This window comes from Morone saxatilis, unplaced genomic scaffold (assembly GCF_004916995.1).
Source record: "Morone saxatilis isolate NCDOM2014 unplaced genomic scaffold, NCSU_SB_2.0 Contig23, whole genome shotgun sequence".
NCBI lineage: Eukaryota > Metazoa > Chordata > Actinopteri > Moronidae > Morone > Morone saxatilis.
In genome coordinates, this window is record NW_023339796.1 from 11,937,789 (window position 1) to 11,956,540 (window position 18,752).

Here is an 18,752-nt window from a genome sequence, read left to right on the forward strand (position 1 = left end):
CAGAAGAGTGACAGGAAAGAGAGAGAGGATGTAACAAAGCAAAGAGCTGCAGGTTGGAGTCAAACGCATGGTCTAAAAAGTGTTCAGTATCCAACTAAAAGGTTCTAATGTTTAACAACACTGAATTTTATTTTATTTTTTTTACACTAACCAACAGAATAATATTCTTTTATGAAAACAGATCTGTGAATTAAACAAAAACCGTGTCAAAATAATTTGATTCAATACTGCAAGAAAATAAGTCTTCAAAACTTGCTTCACGTTGTATCACTCTCATGAAGTCGTATTTTCTGACTGAATTTATGAACCAGAATAAAACTTAAATCTAAAAACATTGCACACATGCAGATTAAAATGTAGGTTATTTGATCACATATACTCCTGTGATGCTTTTTTTGTGAAACGCTGTAAAAAAAACAAACATACATGACCATTTGCCATTGACAAAATTTATTTCCAGTGTTTCAGGAGTCTGTGCACACCCCTCTAACAATCAGAGGAACACAGCATTGGTACAAACGGTCCAGCTCAATGAAGTGTATCCTCACGCAGAGACCTCTCTCCACAGAGAAGTACCAACCTGCCCACCCAATCACCGACTATCCACACAGGCCACATGAGCATCATCATCATCATCATCATTATCATCTCACAATACTGTACTTAATCCTGCAATCTGATGGAAATGAAAAGTAAAGCAGCTAAAACATGGCATTTATATGTACATTTAAGTTACTTATTTTACAAGGAATATTTAAAATTCAAGTTCTGTTAAAATCAAAAATGGAAAAACGAGAAGAAGAAAAAAAATGTATAAAACATGTTAAGACCAGAGTGGAATGCCTAAGGAATGGAAGCTCGGCATTTTGTTACATAACCTTGTAGAATGACTGAGAGTCGACAATAAAAATGTCATTCACAGTAACATCTTCGTGTGTCTCAACAAAGACAATATGGCACCCTTAACATTTCATTGTGAGGCACTTCCTATTGTGAAGAAACATGATTTTCTGATTTGATTACCCATTTTCTTTTTCTTCCAACTTCCTCTTTGCAATCTACCATCAGTCACTGACAGATGTGTTAACCACGAACACTAAAACACAGCATAACATTTTGCATCAGAGGGATGTTGTTCACTGCTCTTTTAAACCACATAACCGGGATGAATAAGAACTCTATTTTCCATTTTGCATAAGTCCAGTGTCTCCTCGTCACCTTTGTACCTTTTGGAAAAGGCCCCTTTGACAGCAGAGAGCTTGTAGGCAGTCCACACACAAGCTGTACCAAAACACAATTCAAGTACACAGAAAAATAGGGATATGTACACTTTAGAGTGAAACACAAGCATCTAAAGCTTTTAGTCAGTATTACAGCAAGCATGTCTGTACATTCTTCATTTGGTTACCGAGAGACTCACTGACTTTGAACATCGTAACTTTCTTTACACAAAAATAATTCCTCTGCAATACTAAAAACCTGAACTTTTTACTACTTCCTATTCATTCTAAAAGTCAGTTCATCCTTAAAGCCACTTAGCTAAACCTTTAAACTTAACTCGAGTGTCACTGTTCACACTTCCTTGCACAGACTTCACAGGCTCATTGTTTCATGAGCAACAGGTCCTCTCAGTCTTCAGCATAACAGGGATTTGTATTAGGCAGGAGGGAAACCTCCTGCTGAGCCATCCCAAAGTCATTTGTCATTTTTTTAGAAAAAAAAGAGAAATTAAAAGATATAAAAACAACATTTTGTTTCATGCCTTCTACATGAGCAAGATCAACGATCCCTGTGTGCAGTAATTCTCTTTTCACAAGCACACACACCAGTTAGAGACACACACTCCAGACATTTTTTGTACAACATGCTCATTCACTAACATTTGTCACACAACAGACATTATACTGACAGACTCCCAAGTACGTACACATCTCACAGACGGAGAACATACACAGTCACGCACGTCCAACACTTCTCACAGGTACTGATAGAAGCGTGAATGGACCACCTGGGAACTTGTGAGTTTATGTGGGTGAGCGGTGGCTGAAAGGCTCAGATTTTTACTCTGGGGGACGTCCCCATTCAACACCTCAGCTGGACGATGTGGGAGTTCAGAAGAGGACGAGGCTCCAAGGTTCTGTTCAGAAAGGTCCAGGCTGACCTCGGGATTGCTGGTGCGGTGGCGCTCACGGGCAATCCAGTCTCTGATGGAGAAGTCTTGAGAGCTGCACTTTGGCTTCAGCTGGTCCACAGCTGACAGCTCAGACCGAGAGCCTGAACCAATGCCGACCTGCCAGTCTCCCAAAACAGACAGCTCTGCAAAGTCCCTCTGACCGCCCATGGTATGTCTGCGTCTGATGTTCTTCTTTTTGCTGCGGCCCTCCGGGGAACGGCTCCTCTGGCTGCCCACACCAAACATGTCATCCACAGACATTCGCAGACGCACCTTCAGTCTGTCGGTGATCTTCAGCTTCCACGCAGGCTCTGCTTTATCTAATTCGCTACGAGATGATGAGCTGAGGCTGCCTGTGGAGCGGCCCTTGACTGACCCCAACACACGCGACAGTCTGCTGGAATCTTTATCGCTCCAAGCTCCATCCAGCGAAGACTCGCTGTTGGTTTTCTGTTGAGCAGCTTTCTTTCTGGAGAGCGTATCGCATTCGATGAGTCTGTGGGAGGGGAGGGGTCGAGGAGCTTCCTGCAGTTCTTGCTGATCAGTTTTTCTGACTGTAAACACAGACAGGTCGCTCTCACTGTCCGTCTCCATTGGCCTTCCCTCGCTGATGAGCTCACTTCTCTCGTCATCTGCATCATCTCCGCCCCTGCTCTCTGCCACAGACTGCACTTCAGGACTGAGGGTGCTGAGCTCAGCTCCAGTCAGGAACGTCATGGAGGAGGTGGTGGAGTAGTCGGAGGTGATGGAGCAAACCTCTGCTCCCAGACCGCTGGCCAGTGTTTCTGGACTCAGAGCCACTGTCCTGCCTCGCCTTACTCTGGGCACCGACGCCTGAGAGCTGGTGCTGTTCATCGTACCGAGGTCAGACACGGTGTCGTCGTAGTTGGAAGGCGGGTCTGAGAGAGAAGACTTGTGGGCCATCGGCATGCGGTAGCTGAGGTTTGGGGAATGGGAGGGTGAGGCGTAGGGGGAGCCAGTTTGAAGTACGGAAGAAATGTGGTCTGGAGGCAAGGAGGGAGAGGGCTGCGATATCAGGCTGCTACAGAGAGACACTTTCCTGCTGGTATTGTCAAGCTGTTCCTCCGAGCTGTTCCTGTGCTTCTCTTTCTCACTGGTTTCATCCGTCTCCCCCTCCTCCTCGGTCCGGCTGTCTGGGGACCACAGAGTCTGCTGCTGGTTCTCCACTGGGAGCTCCTTCTTGGTGAAAACAGCATCCAGGTCGTCGTCTGAACTACTGGGATGACCTTTGTCCTTGGGCTTCTTGCGCTTGCGGCTGGCGAAGAAGGAGGAGCGCAGCATCTCTTTGCTACACTGATCCTTCCCTGACCCCCACAAGCCCTGCTGACAGAACCAAAACAGCATTAAATACTCATCAAGTCAAGACAAGAATATAAAAAAACAGTAACAACAATTTAAGTGATGTATGTGATACGCAACAAAATAAGAGAACATTACCTTTGATTTGGAGGAGTCACTACATGCTGAATCTGTATTAAAGAGAAGAAAGTCATTAGTAAAAGTCTGCCAACCCTCAACAAACAGTCAACAAGATAAAGAGAGAGAAAAGGCAGATTAAAAGTTTGCTCAGAGTGAAACTGACACGTGATGAGTATAATGAGAGCAGCTGAATGAAAGCAGATGACACACTTTCGGCTCAGAGAGGAGAGACAGCAGGACAAGTAACCACACTAAGCAGTATATGGAAACGTGTAGAAAGCGCCAGGCGAGGCCTGAGATGAAGGATGAGAAGAAAGGAAGTGAAAACCCAGCAGTAAACCAAGACACGGAAAGCAGCTCATGCTCATGTATCGATGGATCGACGGCACATCACGGACAAACACGTCAGTCACAGAGCATCACACGTAGCCACCAACCAGCTATAGGCATTCTTTCCCAACTCAAAGACATCACAGAGGAGAGGGAGGGATGAGTTTTGGTCTGACTGAAAGACTTAAGGGGCCTGAGCTGAACAGATCAGTGAGTGTGTGTCGTGGTTGATACAGCTGGCGCAGGCAAGCCTTAGTATAACGGAAGGATTGCTCTTACTATAAAGCTAGATTAACTCCGGTGGAGCCCTTTAACATGAAGCCTGTCATTCTCAATAACATAAAAGGCAAAACAAAGAGTTCACAAAATGTTCTTATCTCACTTTGCAAAAAGAGAAAACACGCAAACTGCGGCTAATAAAAGATAAGCAGACTAATAGCCCATTTCGACCCAATTATTACAGGAACTTCAGAGCCACAAGAACCAAACTAAGGAACTTTTTAAAGCATTTCCATCTCTGTATCTGACAAATCCTGGCAATAAACGATGGCAGTGTTTGAGATACAATTCATTATGTAGTTACTCTGCAGGTCTATACATTTATTCATTTGAATACCAGTGCCAGATGGGATCAACTGCTTCCTTATTGTTTGAATAAAGCTGTAGGTAAGTTCGAATCAGCAGCCCTCTGCACTGCAAATTTGCCCCCGATAGTTCAAGGGCCATCAGACAGTGCTACTCCTGGAGCATTTTTTTTACAACAAGAACTATGGTAAAAAAAAAAACTAAATTTAGCCATTGGAGTCTCCGATTGAAACATTCTTTGGTTACCGAAATGGTTCCTGGGCACCTGAAAGAGTTCCTGGGGTGGAAAAGGGCTATACGATGCGTTACGGTACGTTCAAAATGTCAGTGTATAGCGCAAGGTTGGGTAGGGAGACAGTGTGAGGGAGGGGTTTGTGATTGATGCATGTATTCTACATTATGTAACAGTAGGAGATGTGTGGCAATGTTTGTCTGTAGTTGATAATGTGATGTTTTCAATGTTGAATGAAGACAAAAATTTTGAAATAAGGACATCACAGGCAACAAATCAAACAAAAAGACACAAGAGGAGGCACCTTAAACAAAAAAAAACTACCTGTCGCGGCAAATACCACTACATCTACATGCTTGGAGTCCCGCCCAGTGCTATTTGTCTGCATGTGTGCCTCTACATCAACAAGCCACTACATATTAATCGATCTGGCCCGTGGTTGTATGTGTGGGTTTGTTTTGAGTGTAAACGCATGTGTGCTGGGGAAACATCCAGCTCAGTCCCATCACTACGACCCCACCCCTCAGACATCATGACAGATTATGCCACATGACCGAGAGATAACCTGAGGTTGACCGTACCATGCTACTTGTCCTTGCGATCAGCTTTAGAGACAACAAGAGACAGCAGAAGGGCTTTCAGACAAAGTACAGCAGCATCGCTCTGTATGCCCTCAATTTAGGGTATTGGTTTAATTATGAGACGTGCACACCACAGGAAAAATGACAAACATCGACTTCTCTTTCTTTCTTTTTTATCTTTTTTCCTCCTTTCGCCCAAATTTAAAAGAGCTGCGGGTTTCTGCAGACTAGGCAGCTACACTGGGCACAACACTCGTCCTTCTTCCTACAGTCCCAGCTGTCCATCACTGACAAAACAGAGTCCATCAGTGACATCATCGAGTGATAGACGCCGCCCACTTGGCCTGTGTCAAGATTGGGTAATGTGTGAGTGCTGGACAGGGATAAGGGAGAAAAACAACACACTACACACAGAAGGGCAGAGGTCAGAAGGGTTAAAACTTCCATCGTTTCTTTTTGACTGTTTTCTTTGGGAAAGAACATGCCGGGATTGTGTGAGAGACGAGGAGGAGGGGAAGAAAAGAACTGAAAGAAAAGGAGTCGTCGTCTCAACACAGGTAAAGCACAGGGAGAAAAAATGACTTGAGCAAGAGGAAATAAAGAGTAAAGCAAACAAATGAACGAAAATAAAACTTGAGGACAATTTTATCTCTTTGGGCAAAAAAACGTCAACATCGAAACAAAACAGACTTTTATCCAAAAATAAGTAAATTAATAAAAAAACATACTGCAATTTATTTTTCAACAATTTTCCAATAGTTTAATCATAAAATGTATTAAATTGAAAAATTACTGAAAAAGCTTGCTTTAAAAGAAACAAACAAAATTTGGTAGACTGGTTTTTGCTCAAAGCATTTAAAATTATGGAAAAAAGGCATGATGTTCATTGTCTTAATTAATTAAAAATGTACACAATCTTAATCTTAAAATAAGCCTATAGCACAAATATACACTTTAATCTACTGTCATAATATGAATGAAATACATTATTGCTGCCATGATCATATCTTTGCTGTTGTGATGCTGGGGTGCTGCTCCTAAAACAAAACTCTCTCAGATTTACCTGAGACTTCGCCCGGTGAAGCTGCGGTCCGTCCAATGTTGGAGAGCAGGTGGTCGATATTGGGCACAGGCTGAGACTGCACTGTGCTTTCCTGCTCAGCTGTGGTCTGCAGCCGCACATGGAGGGAATAACACAGTTTGGACAAGAATAGAAGAGAAAGCAGAGAGAAGATAAGTGATTGAAGACAATGCATAAAAGGGAAAAAGCTAACCACAGGGTGCATTCATTGATGAGCTACAATGATTACAAATTCTTGAGAAAAATATCTGGCTCCTTAGCTGCTAAGTGCTCCATTATGTTCACCACCTACTTGTGCTGAACAGATCGTGTACAGTCAGTTTATCTGATTTTTCACTGAAAACAGATACCCGCTGCTGCTGGCAACAACACTGATGAGAGCAGTGAGACTGAACCATAACAATAAAGTTGTGGGCCTTAAAACCAAAACAATGTGCTAAGAGACACTAAAAGGCTCTGCAGAGTCATTTGAGCCATTGCTCATACAGAAATATTGATTAGTGCAGCTTTAAATATCAATATGTTTAAACTAAACAGCATAAAAATAAGATTAAGAACAAAGGAGAAAGGAAAAAAAAAAAAAAAGAATTGCCACATACAACTGGGTCCTCATCACAGTCATCAGTGAAGAACCAGTCAAATTGCTGGATAAGGTTCTCAACTATCTTGCACTGGTCCGGCATGTGATTGACCATGTTGGCCATGTTGTCCTCAGAGGTTCTGACCAGCGTTGGACCAAACACAATCGCCAGGTTACGAGGCTCCATCTAAACAGATGGTTAGGACAAATCAGGTTTAATGAAATAATCCTTAAAAGGACGGTGGATTTCTGAAGGATTTGAGGGTGTCACCTAATGACATTAACACTGACAGATCCTGTCAACTACCGTACCTTGTTCTTTTCACAGTTTTCAGAAACCTTCTTAAGGTGAGCACAAAGGAATTTCAGAGTTTCAAAGTGATGATCAGGTAATTCCTGGATCTGCAAGAATTGACAAAAAAAGGGGACAGGGTTTCAGAATTAACAGTATGCCTGGATGTAGTGCTTTTCAATTTAACTCAGATTTTTCACTCACCAGCCTCTTAAGCTCCTTTAATCTCTCCACAGAGTCTTCTGTTCTGTTGGCTTCAATAAAATCAGCATACTTTTCTGTGAATAGAGGAAAACCACTTAGAACTGCAAAAAGAAGACTCCAGAGAGACAATCCAACGTTACTCCAGTTTGTGTTTGCAATGTCTTCATCAAGACTTTCAGTGTATTAAAGATCTCACCATTTGTAAACAGAGGTTCTGGAAGTTTTCGGAAAAAGGACTTCAGCAAACTACTGATGACATTAAGGTCCCGCCATTTCTACAGAGAAGTGAAAGGTTAGGAGAGCATTATGTTAAAGAAGTACTTAGAGTACAAATCTGTCACTGCTAAAAGATGTTGTCAATAAAGTGGCACACTACTACGCAAACCAACTGTCAGTCACTCACGTCTTCCTGGATGTCGATGTCAGTCATGCCTTTGCTGTTGAGCTCCTCTTGCATGCTGGAGATGGCAGCATTGTTGCCAGGCACCCTGTAGATTCCTGTGTACTCCAGACCTCTCTCTTCCACGACATTACAGCACACCTCCACTATCAGAGGAACAAACTGCACAACACACAACAGGAAGACATTACATATGACAAATCACTGACTATAAACATTCATCAAAAACCTAAAAACTGTTTGAATGAACACAGATGTTCAGTTGTTCAGATGTTGTACGCATTAGTACAACACACAACTACAACGCAAGAATTAGTGACCGCTTTGGCTCACAAGTTGATGCAAAATCAATATCTTTTGTGTATGAAAGAAAATTCCACTCACATCATCTGAATGCTAAACTGCACAGCATTTTCACTCAGATACATTAAGAGGGATTGAGACTCACCCTGTTAGTTTGTGCAGGTGGACAGTCATCAAGTCGCACCCCGAAAGTGACCCCAGCTGGAGTCTTTTTCTCAAAGGGCTTCCTCATGATCCCTGCAATGCCAATTTTCCAAGCAGCTCTGTCTCGTGGTGGACTGGAGTCATCTGACAAAGTAAACACATATATGCACACATAAATTAGCCATCTGAAGTTAGAAATGCTCTCTAATCACACTAAATGAAGATGGTGTCTTTACCTTTGAGTGCCCTCCTGTCCTCTCCTGTTTTGGGCGAATGAGGGCTGTGGATTTTGCCGTCTGTTTTACCTCCCAGGAAGGCTTGTTTGATGCTGAGGGACTGGCGAGAGGTTTTAGGGGAAGGTTCAGACCTGCTGCTGGGTGCACTGATTCAGACAAATGGGAAAAGACACACATATACACAAATATTAACATTAAGTTGCCATAGAATTAAAATGGGTAGATATTTGGTTGAGTACTATGGTTGAGCCCCAGGGGGCAATGTGGAGTCCTGCATACCTCATCATGTTGTACTCTTTGATCTTTCGACTGATCAAGTCCTGACTTGTTACAGCAGCATTCTGTAATGACAACAGAATTGAATAAAAACAGCCATTAAATAAAGTTTCCCATACATTAAATGCAGGATAATTTAGATTTCTATGATCAAACAATTGTTAACTACTCAATATTGCTTGTAAATCCAACAATCAACAGTCCAAGGGCCTTTAAAGTCAGTGATACATAAATACAAATTCTCTAAAAAATGTCAATAATAACTGTAAGTCTAAAACTTATACAGGGTGGCAATCAGGAAATAGTCCCTTGTATGATAAAGTGCTTGACTATCTGGGACACAGCCCAGAGATAAGAAACTGAACGTAAACTGCAGACAGGCCACTGTACAAATGACACAGTTTGCCATTTGCGTCAGCCATCCTCTAAACCCACAAGAGAATTAAAAGAAAAAGAAAAAAGGAGTACTAACTTTACCAATATGTTCAGAGAAGACAAGTCTGCCTATATAGCCTAAAACCTTAAGGCATGACAAAAAAAAACAAACAAACATTTAAAAAGGCCTGATGTTAACAAGAATGCAGTCTGATTACAGACATTAGGAAACATGCTTATTTAATATTACGATTGTATTTAATGTTTTGATTAGTAGTCAAGATGGCCTATACTGATAATAGGGGCAGTATTACTGGGCAGTCCCACTACAACAAGTATCTCAATATGAACACAATATTTTTCCACAACGTTTCCAATCCTACCTAATCATATGCTGCCAGACCTCTATCTCAGATACCGGAATGAATTCTTGCCAGAAGATATCATTTAACAAGGTCTTGATGAAAGGCAGCTTACTGATTGGCTCTCAGTCTGAAATCGAATTCTCCCCCCTCACACCCCAAGAAGTGCCACCTGGGTTTTTTTGTTCTGCCCAGGCAGACCAAGTTTCCAATGACACCTTATTTTAGCTTTTGTTAGGCATTTTATAAATAAAGGCTGTAATCCTTTCCATCTCTCCGACGCCCTTATTGTGTTTTATTCAAAAACAGACTTTGGTTCACTTTGTTGTTAGCCTGATGGGTGTGTCTGTTATTTCTTTCAAAACTATAGTGAAGTCTGATCTAAACTTGCTTGTTTTTCCTGTAACCGTGAACAACTGACCGCAAGTGCTATGCTTTGCCCTGATGGCATTTTACCAGATGGAATGATGATGTCTGTGTCCTTTTGGGACTTCTGACAGATGTGTTTAATTTTTTCCAGCCATCCATCATTTTAGCTGGAGGTGAGGTTACGAGAGATTATCATGTGGTTGTAATCTTGACTTGGATATGCAACATGAGTCTTGCTAGAACACACCTCTTCATCTGGGTTACTGTTATCCTGAATGACTCGGATCCAAGTCAGCATGTCGTCCCTCCCTTCGGCCTGGAACAAATACTCGCAGTCGGAGGTGGTGAGTCGCAGCACGTTCTTGCGTCTTGTGTCGCTGTAGGAGATGTCAATCAGGCAGGCCTTGACGCTGATTCGCAGTGGGTCCTCGTCAGATTGCGCTGAAGCATGAGACAGTGCATCCTTCCTGTCTTTGTAGAGGGTGAGGGTGTGACCTTGTAAAACAGCATACATCTGCTTCCACGATCTCATTCCTCCACCAACACGCTACAGAGACAGAAAAGAGGAAAACTTACACATCAAAACACGAATTATATATACAGCTGTTAAATCAAACCATAAGTGTACAAGCATACCTTGTTTTTATCTGTAGTAAGTTGCCTAAAATTGAGCAACCCTTCCTTGGAAGAATCGGCAAAGATATCTGAAGAAGAATCTCTTCGAGATCCAGAATCCCCAGAAGATTTATGCCCGTCCAGAGCCTGAAACACAGGGAGAGAGAGAGGGAGAGAGGATGATGCAACAAAGATCTCCACCGGGACATCCTAATATCTAAAACATTTATGTCACAAAAAACTTCACGAGAAAGCCGGTGAAGGTAAACTGAGCCCGTCTGACTATAAACTGAACCAAAACATATCACATACCATTTCAAAGAAAGGTGCTCTTTAAATTCATGAAACCTGTAGGTTATGTTATAAAAATAGCAAACTGCAATAAGCAGCAAATTCTATATTCTGACTTGTTTTACACCTAACAACCTATATTCACATTTTTGTTCCAAGTAAGATTCATTCACATTATATTTCCATCTGTAAAATGTGGACTGGCAACAGTAATCTTACTTCCTCAGTTATGCTGAAACAAAACTGGATATCATTTCTCTTTCTGTTAGTCTCGTTTGGTCTGTAAAATTTTCGAAAAAGTACAGAATTTCTAAACAGTACGAGCAAATATTTAAATTTAAAGTGGCCATCAGGTTGTTACAGCCATCAAATCTTACTTAAATCCAATGTGTATTTGGTTACACATGGATTTATACTTTCACGTGTGTTTATAGATTGCTATATGGTAATTTTAGAGGCATTACAAAATGGAGCCATTGTTAGAAAGTATTGGACCAATATTATAGGATAATATATATTAAAAAAAAATGCTAAGTCGTATAATAATAAAAAAGTCTAGTATCTTAGTTCCTCACCTTTCTCAGCCCCCTGAAACTGGGCATATGCTTACTGGAAGACCTCCTAAATAAATGCAAGAACAGAAAAGGCATATTTTAAGTCAGAGACAAGATCAGACAGATCCGTAACCGAAGACAAATTAGAAAAACAAAATAGCAATGACCAAATCTAAGTATGCACTCACTCTCTGCCCTCCTCCTGGTAGTTATCCAGACCCTCATCGTAGGATTTGGACCGCTCTGTTTTGCTGGCTGTTTCAGACTCTAGCAAAGCACTTCTCAGGGATTCTTTACAGTGATAAAAAAGGAAATTATATTGTTATTTATAAATCAATTCATGACCAGTTACAATATTTTAACAATAACAGCATGCACTAGATTAAGGTTGTTCACCTGTATTTGCTGAGCATGTGAAGGTAATTTAAAGAGCAATTAAACACTACACCAAAATGTTTCTAGAGCTAAAACAATGAGTTGATTAGTCGATTGATGGAAAATCAATACATTTCTTTCCACTAGGACTTCTGTGAAGCAAAGCCTTGACTGACATATCCATCACCCAGCCAACCAAATGCCTTTTACCTTGGTCATGTGACAGCTGACGGCGAATAGGAGGGCACGGTGAGCCTGGACTGGAGGGACCTGTAGTTATGGATGGTGCAACAGATATCACAGCGGAGGGTGGAATAGGAGGGGCCTCCCGGTCGACACTGGGGCTGATTGGCTCATCTATGATGACAATATTCAGAGTGAGCACAGAGATGAAATAGAGCTTTTCCATATATATGGATGGAATATTTCCATATTATGTCTCTGACTGCATGAATGTTGAATGTTTATCTTTAAGGTGTATAAGATCAAAGACAACATTTGTTAGATTTAGGAAAAATTAAAAACGTAAAAACACAACAAAAAAGACAAGCCACGCTGAGACTCAGAACACATCATCTTCTGACATGTGTTTCGAGAGAGAAGGAAGTTCTTAACTCTTTAATGCCACCCACTTCTGGCACTTCAAGCCTGAAACAGCTCGGAGTATAAAGCTGCTCTCTGCAGCCGAGGGGCTTTTGGAGCTAAATTTAAAAGCAACTGTCCTAGTTCCAGCCTGTACCCAACTTTGAAACGGGGCAAAGGAAAAAGGATGTCACCATCTCCCTAAAAGGCCTGTAGGGGCTACCTTACTAAGGCTCTGCCCATCACTGATTAACTTATTTAGTAGAAACAACTTTTAAGTCTTCCATCTATATCTACTCTCTCCTAAATATAAAATGACAAATTTCTTTGCTATACTTACACTTGTTCAGTTCATTTAAGTCCATGAAAACCCTAAGGACATAAACTCAAATGCATGCAGTGAACTTTTGCATATGAGGCACAAATACTTCAAAAAGAACACCCAAGGATTCTTTAGTTGCTGGTTTAACGCTCACTCTCCTGACAGGCCATACATCAGGCAGCTTGCTATATGAAAAGCCTAGGAGCTTTGCCCCAGGCCCAAACTGTTTTGTTTATTACGACTACATCATATATTATAACTCTCACTGTACATAGATAGCACATTTGCTGTTCCTCCAAGACTCTCGCACACTGCTACTAAAAGAGCAGTATGTGAAAGGTCAAAAAGTGCATAGCTACAAATATTTATTCAAATTAACAAACCAAAATACCAGCCATTGCCATCTAATAAAAATATATAATATGAAAAATGATGGATTGAGCAATAGGACCAACTAAGGCCTGGACCAATGGGATTTCAAATAGGCCATTGATGGAGGCCGAGCAGCTTACACAATCAGGGCACTGTTCTCCTGGGCTGAGGCACCAGTCCCAGAATGGTTGGCGGCATCATCACTGTCACTGCCTGCTTTGTCTGCACCTGGCCTGTCAGGCCTCCTTTAACAACCAACATTACATGGACCACTAAAGGAACTGCAGAAACACTGTTGAAAAAACCACAAGTGTAGTGACCTCACTGATACTCTGTACACCCAATTGAAATGGTCACTTCGTCCCTTGATTTAAGACCATAAAAGTTAAAAAAAAAAATTGTGAAACCTTTTCACAGTTCAACAGCACCACAAACTACAATCAGTTTCACCTTCATGAAGGTATAACTTAATATGCTGTTAGATTGCATTATTTTCAGTTGGTGTAACTCAATGAAGATTATTTAAAGCTGCAAAATTAACAGAGGTGAAAAGGCTTATGGAGGTTTACCTATCTTATCTTACACTGAACTGCTTCAAAAGGACCCAAATTTAACTCAGGAAACCAACTCTTCTCCCATGGGTCAAACTAAAACCTCCTAATACTGTGACTGCCTGTGACCTAGTTCCTCCATACGGTCAACCTGCAAAGTACAAAATGTTTCCTTTATGTACTTCCTGCTGTCTCAATGCACATTTAAGAACTCTAAAACGGTCCTCCATCTGCATACTTGCCTCCAGCAATGTACTCTAACTATTGTTATGTTCTTATCGAGGCGCACCAGGAAAAATGCTTAGAGTTTCTATGAATTATGAATATCATCTCACTTCTGAACTGATTACAATGGATTCTCTGAAGTAAGACTGAATACACACAAAATCTCGAATGTAAAATTCAGACTAAAACCGGAAAAAAGCAGCAAAAAGCAAAACATTCAGATAACCACTCAAAGAGTGTGAGTTTTTGGTAACTGCCGTGTAAAGGTCTGCAAATACTTATGTGCATGGCAAGACAGTTGTTTTTGAGATGACAAATATTTAATCACCAGAAAAATGCATTATGGGACTACTGAACCATAACACAATCCATCCTGAAGAGAGACCATCCAAGAAAACAATGTAATACGAGGAGAAATTCAATATATTCCAAAAGGCTTAAGCCATCCTTCACTCCGCCCCAGTTAAGCCAAATATCCCACAAAACCTCTCTGAATGCCACAAAACCTGATTAATAACATCTTCCCAGGAAGATTAATTTATTTTTGAACATTTCCCCAGCACTGTATACACACACCCACACACACACACACACACACACACCCACCAATAATACACTGAATCTGATTAACAATAAAACTATAGCGCTCTACAGGCTCCACAGTCAGCTTTCCATCCATCTATTTTGAACTGATTTTTGTTAGCATCTATGGTGGAAGCCCTTCAACTAGCTACAGTATCAGCACTGCCAGTCTGCCTCACGTTACTACTGCCTGCTGCCGTTGCCATGACAACATCGGCAAGGCTTACAACTGATTATAATCTTACCGATGAATGGAATGGAGTCCAGAGACTCATCCAGGTTGCTGGAGCACGAGGTGTGACATTGTTCCCCAAGGCGGCGTATGTGTATCTCTCGACGTGCATCGTTGGGAAGCCAGCATGCCGCCACATCTGCTGTGGAATCTGCTCCATCATCAGTTACAGCCAGGATGTAGGAAGGGTGACGCAGAGGGCTGGGGTTCTTTCCATTTGGGGGCTTCTCCCTCAGAACGACCCCGCTATTCGTGGGGCTTCGTCCATTGACTTGACTCTGGGAGTCTGGGTGAGGTGGTTTGAGGATGCTAGGCCTCTGAGGCATCTGCTTTGGGGTGGAGCACGAAGAAGACCTATGTCCTACCAATGCTGTGTCTCTGCCTGCCTCCACAGGCTGCATGCTTTCAGCCCGCATCCTGCTCTGGCCTTGTTGGGTAGTGTGGGCTGCACGGTTTCCTTTGACAACAACTCTTTGGTCAGCAAAAGAATGTTCCACACTTGTGCTCTTTCCAAAATGCAAAGGTCTTTCTGAGAGCATGGGTGAGGAGCGGGTCTGAAGAGAATCTGGTCCTTTAGAGTAGAGAGAAGGGTTGGGCGCCCCCCTCATGCCACCACTGTATCCGACAGAAGGCCTATAGAGCATGGCGTGTCTGGGGACAGACTGTCTGCTGGGCCTCGTACCTTGGTCTGCCCTTCCATACCCTCCTCTCCTCTCACTGGGGTGAGTCAGCTCTGCAGGGTCAACATAGTCCGAGTGTGCCCGGGCTTTGTGCATTAGGGCATCCTGGGACACACTTCGAGGAGGCCAGTTCTTTGTCTGACCCATTCTCTCTGCACTGATCATGCGATCCTGCGAAGCACTGCGTGGGGCAATCTGAAAGTGGGGTGGAGGTCCTTGGTATGACCGTTCGTGCGAAGTACTCCTCCGCCGTATCCCCTTAGGTCCCCAGTCTCCCCGGGGAATGTGATGAGTAGCGCCAAAGGCAGTCTGACTGGTAGCTCGCAAATTGTCCAGCCTCTCCTGGATAGTCCGACTAGCATGGGAATGGATTCCTTTGTTGTCAATGTACTCCCTATACGTTTGGTAAGTACGCCAATCAATGTTTTGATGGTTGGTTGGGAAGTGAGGTGCCTGACCTCCATATGGAAGCATTCCTGGACCACTGGGATAGACATCAGCCTTTCGAGGAGGAGGATACTGGGCCAGTGACCCAGGCCTCCCCCTGACAAAGACAGGATCCATGTAATCGATCCTATGTGCTGGACCCATGCGACCCATATGGGCTGTATCAGGAGGAACCACCACGGTCCTCACGCCATCGTTGCGCATGCACACTGCCATCTGGCTTTTTGGATATGATTGAGGAGGAGGAGATGGGGGCACTGTGATCTCCTTGCGGTACCCATGGTCAGGGGGTGCAGTTGGCCCACGGCAGACCTGCTCTGCTGAGTCTGTTGCCTGGGCCATGCCCGTAGGCTTACAGTCTATTCTGGGGTAGCATACTGGGGGTGGTTCAGGAATGTGACAGGCATTTCCACTGTAGCTGCTGTGGCCACGGACGTAGGCATCCTGGGAGTAGGCCTAGAGACAGAGCAACAAAGCAGTGTTACAATAGATACAGTACAAGCCGCATTTGCAAGTGTATGTAATATTCAACAGTGTGCTACTAGATGCTTACAGAGAAGTCAAGCGTGATATTACAAATGCTACTGGATGCATGTGTGTGGGCAGTGCATGTTGCAGTATGAGTGAGCGGAGGCGTTAGCAGTTCAGGGGTGTCAGTGGTCTTCATCTGCTCCTTATTTAGAGTTCTCGTAGTTATACTCTCTGTTCCCTGACTAATGATATTACACTATATAAGCCAAAACAGAAACTCATGATGGTGCCTTAAACAAGGTTTTTATACAACAGCAGTCTTTTTCACCCCCATTCTTCCTGCCTGTGTTCTCCAGACAACAATGGTTTGTTTCTACCCAACAACTGTGATTTTAAATATGAACAAAAAAAGACGTCTATGGAAGAAATGTCCACTGTAACTGTAAACACCAGAAGATATATGTGGAATGGTGTTTATGTCTACTGAACTTAATATTTAGCCTACACTGACATTTTCAGCAAAGACTGTGTAACAATCAATTCACATGTTAAATAAGCCAATCAAGTAGCCAACACTCGACACATTTGAGCAAACATGGTAACATAAAAAGGTAGAGTAAAAACTGAAAGATGTTGACAGGTAATCGGTAGCTTTATTTTCTCACCTCAGACTGACAGACCGTCACCTCGGACAGAAAGGAGGTTGCCCATCCCTCATAGAGAAAGTGCTATATTTAGCCTGCCTGATTATCATCCATGGTTTGAAAGCCTATACCATTTCACAGCAGACACTAATAAATTCCTTTTCAATAAATACACAATTGAAGCTAGAGGTTGATATGGGCTCATAAGCTTCACTACATTTATCTGCTTCACTCATAACATACTGCACATACAACAAGAAAAAAGACGTGTGATGGTATGAGGACTTTGATCCTGCTACCTGGTGTCAAATTACAATCTTACATAAAGCTGTGTGTCACAGCAATCAGTGCCATGCTCTGTTCCTTCGTAAGCATGAGTGTGCAGGCGAGTTCAGAGGTCACTGGCCTTTATCACACTAATGACATCTGGCAGGGAGGATGAAGAAGGGGCGAGGCTTCGCCGAGATGCCAGCTGGACGCCAACTCGAGTGCTCAATCTAACAGGTACTGCAGGCACAGTCCATCGGCCATTTCTACAGTCTACAAATTTGAATCATCAACACACAGCTAACCATTAAACAGTCAACCAGAGCAACTAAATGGCAATAATGCAAAACCTGAGGACCACATCCTGTAATGACGATGCTGACTTGCATGACATACACAAAATGAGACGGCAAACACAACATGTCAACGTCAAGTGGTTACCCAGTCTGCTGTTTGCTTACCAGATTAGTAGTTCCCCGAGAAAAAGGCTGCCATTACAGCATGTGAAAATGTCAGTGTTAAGATATCAAGGAAGAGAGGGTGGTAGAAAATAAGATGCCAGCAGAGAAAAATGCACACATTGTAAAAAAAAGAAAAACAGCCACAGCAATGCCTCTGCTTGACATGCTAAAAATATACTAGAGCTGCAGCAGCAGTACAGAAGGATGAAGAAGCACAGATGTAGCAGGGCTTGCCACGTTAAGACCTGCCTGTGCCAGTCTGTCCTGGCTGAGGTGGCAGGAGCAGAAGCTGAAGCTTGCCTCTCCTGCTGCTGTTAAGTCTCCATGGTTCTATCCATCTTCAGCCAGAATATTACGCTAACTGAGCAAGGTGCCTCCAGTCTATGTCTCTGCCTCCCTCCCTCTGCTATTGCTCACATGACAGAAGCAGCAGCTGCTGATTATACATTCAGCTCTGATGGTACAGCTCCCCCTCCCACTCCTTCCTCCTCTCCCCTTTTCCCTTAGCATCAACCTGTTCAAAACACAGGGCAGTCAGCTGATTTTATCTACTGGTTTTAGATCATCATTCACACTAGTCCCTTTTTTTCTCCCGGCTCTGTATTTCCTCTTTTTTCCCGGCATACAGTTCCCTCCCTTTTTTCAGCTCCCTGAATGTACACTGTCTCCGTCTCTTTGCTAAGCAACTGCTGCCTGTCTCCTAGCAGTCAGTGTGTGCTTCCTCCTACAGTCTAATGTCATCCTGCTAGCATCTCCGATAATCCTCTTGTTCTTATGGACAGCCCTCATCAGTTTGCCTGCCCACATTAAAAGATATTTTCGTGTGGCTGCTGGCCATTTACTGTGCAATACTCTGGCCAGTGTTATCACAACACACGTGTAAGATACAGTGGACTGTGTAAATGGGTACAGGAAAAAAATGGCAAGAGGGGGAGGACCTAACAGGCAAAGAGGGGTGGAGCAACAGTCCATAGGTTATAATAACAACGGAGAAAATGAACTGATAATAAATGTAAAAGGGTTGTGTGGTGGGACAAAACTTACATTTTCATTGACTCATAAGATAATGTTCTAACAAAATAATAAAGAGCATTGACAGAACGTTTTATGTTTTAGAT

General features: G+C 42.8%; 1 protein-coding gene across 2 annotated transcripts in view; it reads right to left on the reverse strand.

Annotated features, from left to right (window-relative positions):
- Positions 1-1,743: 1,743 nt before the first annotated feature.
- The window catches only part of arhgap21b (Rho GTPase activating protein 21b), a 33,625-nt gene continuing 16,616 nt past the window's right edge, over positions 1,744-18,752 (reverse strand). The window contains exons 8-24 of one of the 2 annotated variants that reach the window (XM_035670736.1): positions 14,678-16,247; positions 12,009-12,155; positions 11,612-11,714; positions 11,445-11,490; positions 10,600-10,725; positions 10,211-10,510; positions 8,861-8,922; positions 8,582-8,727; positions 8,347-8,489; positions 7,902-8,060; positions 7,695-7,773; positions 7,499-7,572; positions 7,315-7,404; positions 7,022-7,189; positions 6,405-6,510; positions 3,632-3,663; positions 1,744-3,514 (exon numbers count right to left, since the gene is read on the reverse strand). In XM_035670736.1, the coding sequence (XP_035526629.1) occupies positions 1,976-3,514; positions 3,632-3,663; positions 6,405-6,510; positions 7,022-7,189; positions 7,315-7,404; positions 7,499-7,572; positions 7,695-7,773; positions 7,902-8,060; positions 8,347-8,489; positions 8,582-8,727; positions 8,861-8,922; positions 10,211-10,510; positions 10,600-10,725; positions 11,445-11,490; positions 11,612-11,714; positions 12,009-12,155; positions 14,678-16,247 (4,890 nt within the window). In that variant the 3' untranslated portion in view covers positions 1,744-1,975. Of the gene's footprint in view, positions 3,518-3,631; positions 3,664-6,404; positions 6,511-7,021; positions 7,190-7,314; positions 7,405-7,498; positions 7,573-7,694; positions 7,774-7,901; positions 8,061-8,346; positions 8,490-8,581; positions 8,728-8,860; positions 8,923-10,210; positions 10,511-10,599; positions 10,726-11,444; positions 11,491-11,611; positions 11,715-12,008; positions 12,156-14,677; positions 16,248-18,752 lie in introns of both variants that reach the window. The other variant, XM_035670735.1, reaches the window with a different exon arrangement.